General features: G+C 38.1%; 1 protein-coding gene across 1 annotated transcript in view; it reads left to right on the forward strand.

Moving 5' to 3' along the window:
• Positions 1 to 5,265, forward strand: part of LOC105626383 (protein kibra) — an 89,598-nt gene that overhangs the window by 80,442 nt on the left and 3,891 nt on the right. The window contains exons 4-7 of the mRNA XM_012207684.1: positions 1,450 to 1,558; positions 1,867 to 2,026; positions 2,344 to 3,942; positions 4,414 to 4,500. Coding sequence (XP_012063074.1) covers positions 1,450 to 1,558; positions 1,867 to 2,026; positions 2,344 to 3,942; positions 4,414 to 4,500 — 1,955 coding nt within the window. The remainder of the gene's footprint in view (positions 1 to 1,449; positions 1,559 to 1,866; positions 2,027 to 2,343; positions 3,943 to 4,413; positions 4,501 to 5,265) is intronic.

A 5,265-nucleotide genomic window follows, 5' to 3' on the forward strand; every position in this document is an offset into this window, starting at 1 on the left:
AGAGAGAGAGAGAGGGTGGAAGAGAAATAGAAAGAAGAGAGGAAGAAGAGGAAAAATCGGAGGTGGAGGAGGAGAAACAGGAGGAAGAAAGGTATCGCGTAGCCACAGAGAGTGCGCACAGTCCATCGTATACTCGGCATGGACCGTCAGTACACCCTCTGCGTACTCGTACCTGCACATCAATACCGTAACTACGTGAATAATTATCATCATCATCAACAGCAACAAGTGCAGGAGCAGCAACAGAAAAGTTTGCAACCTCCATCATATCTTCAGTATCAACAGCAACGCTTAATTCAGCAAACGCAGCAACAGCAACAACAAGAACAAATCTATGAAAACGTCGTGTCTCAATATCACATGAAAATGTGCTATCATAATGATTATGAGAACGATGAGCAGATACAGAAATTCTACTGGGAGCAGTGTTATAAGCGCAATGATACCGACACTACAGCGTATTACTACTGCGAATATGTAAGGATTTACTTGGGATTACTCGTAACAAATATTTGGAAGTACTCGTCGGTTTCGTCAGTTGATATCGCGTGTTCCTTTTTCTGAGAACGGAAATTGTGTACTTTAGTGCCTCTCTTCGCAAAGTTATGTTTTTATCTTTTAGAAGATGCTTCGCAAAATTTTATTATCGAAGCATTAAAATTGTAAATATTCTCTTACGACGAAACGTGTGTGCCAACGAATGTGAGCGATCGAGATTTTTCTTTTTAGTGAGATATATTGTGTTCTTTGCACTTTCTTTCATAAGAAACCTCGTGTGATTCTTCCAAATATTCGGAATGCAGTGACACCATATATGGGATAATCGTGAACCTACATAATAGGAATATTTAATTAATTATATTTTCTGTGAAACATATTAAACACAGTATATATCAGCACTGATATTAAGGATTGTATATTGATTAAGATAAATCTTTTTTTATTCTGATTAATTAATTTATAAATTAATATAACTCCTTTTTTAATAATTATTTAAAAGAATGCTGAGAAGAGTCTCTTTTATGTTAAAGAAGATATTTAGATTTATTTTCTTGAAAAATTTTGTTTTATCTTCTTCACTTACATTTCTTTACATATCATTTTCCTTTACGTTTATAAATAAACACATCATTCTAGCGCGTGCAATTTGCACGTAATCGCTAAATAAATAATTGCAAACTATGCAGTGTTGCTATTTATGGAAGCACAATATCATCTAAATGCTTAGAACTTAAATAACTACCATTTAAAAGTTACATAACTACGATAAATTATTCCTTCATCCTTATTTTCTTAATACATTTAATTAACGTGTCTTATATGTTACAAAAAAAGATTTTGCCAATTACAGTGATGATGGATATGAAAATAAGTGTTATATAATATTGATATGAAAATCAATTGTTTTAAAAAGGTTGTTTTAAAAAAGTTCAAATTCTTGTGTTATAGGCGAAGAAGGAGATTTATGACGTAAAACATCAGAGGCTCTGCTTGGCTCAGGATGAATACAATCACCTCAATAACGCCTTAACCACCCTTGGCGCATCGCGTACAAGTTGTGAGTGTAATTTAACATACAGAGGATTTTTATTAGTTCCTGATTTAAATAGTAACTTGGATATACTGTGCGCGTTACATGCAGATATTTATGAATGCTTCGTCAATCCTGTCATTTGAAAAGTGTTGTGTTGTTAAAATGAAATTACAGAACATTGCTGCCAATTAGGGAATTTGTCATGATTGGTAGTTTTTATATTTTGAATTTTACATGTGATCAAATATCTGATTTTAAATTAATTTTAACGCGAGTGTAAGTAAAAAAGTTCTCACCATTGGAAAATATTGACGGGCATTTGTGGTTCGCAGTGTGTTCCAGCTCGAGTTCCTTGAGTACCAAATATGACCCTGACCTGCTTAAATCAGACGTGGCACTTGCAAGGAGTCGAGTTTCTCGATTAAAACGAGAACTCGAGCAAATTCGAGCGGAGATGAATTGCACGCAACGAGGAGTAGATACTCTCGCCAGGTATTACATAGATGAATATTAAGTCGACGGAGCCCATTTTTGTATTAAACTTATTTAAATAATTTAATCTCAGTCTGTAACAAAAATTATTTATATGCATTTTACTAAGATTTTATGAAAAATTTTGCTCCTCTTACATTTATTTTAATAATACTTATTTTAATAATAATTTTTATTTAAGAAATTGAAATTTTATAGATATCATTGAATTTTAAGATGCTTTTTTTATTAATAACTATCATATTACAGCCAGTTATTTGTAGTACTCACAACACTTGAGAATAATTCTAACTCCTGCGGTCTACTTCTTTCTGCAGTGTGGAACAAAAATTGAGCACTCATCATGGTGGATGCTACAATATTATGGAAGCACAGGCGATCATGACGGAACTTCGCAACATACAAAAGTCTTTAAGCTCAGGTGAGAAGGAGAAGGCTGAGCTGATGCAATCGCTGGCACAATTAAAGGATGAACTGACAAGGTTGCAATTATGCGAGGGCAGTCCAGAAGCTAGCACGCTCAGTTTGCCACAGGAGAAGCTCAGCACGGCCTCCCAAACTGATCTCTCGGGCGAGCTGGTACCGATCGGTACTCGGCTGGCCGAGATGGCACGTATGAGGTTGCAATATGATGAGGCAAGAAAACAGATTCAGCATATACAACAACAGTTGGCGGATCTCGAAGAAAAAGTGACGCCAGGACAAACTGAGAGCGACAAGGATAAGCTGTTATTATTCCAAGAAAAAGAACAGTTATTGAGAGAATTACGTAGCATCACTCCTCGAACAAGAACACAACAGGACATGAAGAAGATCCAGTTGGAAATTCGTAGGCTCGAGCAAGATCTTAATACCGCGTTTGAACTTTCAAATAAAACCATCACTGATCGCGTACGGCTCCACGAAGAGAAGCAACTGCTGCTGCAGCAACTTAGAAACGCGCTACGCTCAATGGCAATGTTAGAGGGTCAATTGAAAACTTTGAGCGCTAGTACATTGTCGGTGAGCAGTAGTTCCAGTCTCGGTAGTCTCAGCACGACGAGTAGCAAAGGTTCTCTCAGTTCTGGACTTAGCTTCACGGATATTTACGGTGGTCCGCAGTGTTTGGGATCGGCTAGTTTACAGCAAGAACGACCGGTCGATATGGTTGACCTCCACAGACGTGTTGAAAGACTGTTGCGTGGTTCCGAACAGAGTAATCTCGTCGGAACACCCTCACCCGGCAGATCTCAGCCCAGTCTTTCCCCAAGATCGAGTTTGTCCAGTGTAAGCCCGCCGGTATCGCCGTTGTACGAAAATGCGCCGATGGGTCCACCGCCTGCCTATGAACAGGTAGAACAGCAGAGGAGGCAATATCAGAGAACAGCGGCACCTGCAGTGACTACAACGACAACAACAATAGCAACGATTAGCGGTACCGCTACGTCTCATCTGGACGGGAATCAACTAGAGGACCGTTTGTCGGAGTTCAGATTTGTTTGTCAGCAACAAGGAGTAGTGTCACAACAAGAACAGCTGGGCTCCATTAATACGCAGGATCGTTTAAAACTGGTCGGTCCCCATCCGCCCGTCGAACTGCAATCGAGTAATATGTCCCAGGGCAGTGGTTTGGGCAGGCCTGGCGCGAGTGGCACGCAGATGCAACTACAACCGCCAACGTCCCTGCCGCCGGAGCCACTCCCCTTATCACCGATCAGCGAAACACCACCGCCTACTGGGATCAGGTCGAGAGCCAGTAGTTCCGGTACCAACACTAGATCCGTCTCTGCCGCCGTTTCTGATGAAAGCGTCGCAGGTGACTCGGGTGTCTTCGAGGCATGCAACCGAAAAAGATTGTCCGGGCCCATCTCTGATGTAGACCCATTAGCTTCTGGCGAAATGAGCCTAGAAACCGCACAAGTGCAGATTAAACTAAGGTATATTTTGTTTATGGATCATATATTATAAAAACATCGAACAAAATATAATAAAAATGTGCATAAAAGTGTCACAACATATTATAAAAGTATATTTCTTTTGCAGATATTTTTCTTATTTAAAATTTGTTATATTATCGAATATATATATAAAACTATAAAACGATTATGTGTACATTATAAAAAATAATATATGAAAACATAATGCTGCAGAAAAATTATTATATGATAATCATATATCTATTATTTTTATAATAACGTAAAATTATAATTTTTTAAATAACGTGTAAACATTATTTTTATTTATTTATTTAACTTATTTACGAAATTTTTATTTATTTATTTAACTTACTTACGAAAAATTATTATAATACAAACTTATTTTATTTTTGCGGAAGTTTGCTTTCATTCTTGTGATGATTTAGATGAAACGAATAACTGAATTGAAATCTATAATTTTACATTTATCAGGTATTCAGTGAGTGACGGATTACTTCATGTTGGCATTGAACGAGCGAGAAATTTAGCCGCGCTTTTCATACCCGATAACGCGCAAGTGTGAGTACCTACATGATGATTTTTTTTCTAATTATTTTTAACCGATATATTTTAAGCAATATATTTACTACGTCTCAATATTCCAGTCATTGCGTTAGTTACACTTCAATTTTTATTTGTTTTCTTCGAAAACATAAATATTTACGTCTTAGTTAATATCGTGATATAACCGCCGTTAAATATCTCAAGCTATCCACGAACGAGATTTTATTTTCAAAAATAACTTTACCGATTAAATAACTTCATTGCATAATGTTAGATCAACCTGCTGACGAGTTACGCAAATACACTCGACTTTTGTCTATTCCCCGTTTGCAATCGACGATCTTAATGACCCAAGTTGGCTAGTCAATCGATCACTCGGGCTCCTACTGACGTCTTTGAAATTGGAATGTAATTATGAAATCCTTGTCGCGCACTCATGTCTGGATCATTGACCAGCCGCGTGTCGCGCTCACCTTCGTTACGTAAGAATCGGCTATTATCAGCGATACCATGTCTCGCAATTAGCTTTACAGCCACTCAGGAATTTATTCTCGTGGCCATTGTGTCCGGCCACCGACCATAAATTCACGAAACGGCACGACGCTTCGACGGTTAAGGAAGAGAGACAGATTAATGTATATAGTTACACGGGAGCGTTTGATTAATGATCCATCTTTCACGCGATGAACTCACGTTTTCCAATCCCGCCGATGAAAAGAGAAGGCAGGAGAGAGAGAGAGAGAGAGAGAGAGAGAGAGAGAGAGAGAGAGAGAGAGAGAG

Source organism: Atta cephalotes, assembly GCF_000143395.1.
Source record: "Atta cephalotes unplaced genomic scaffold scaffold00005, whole genome shotgun sequence".
NCBI lineage: Eukaryota > Metazoa > Arthropoda > Insecta > Hymenoptera > Formicidae > Atta > Atta cephalotes.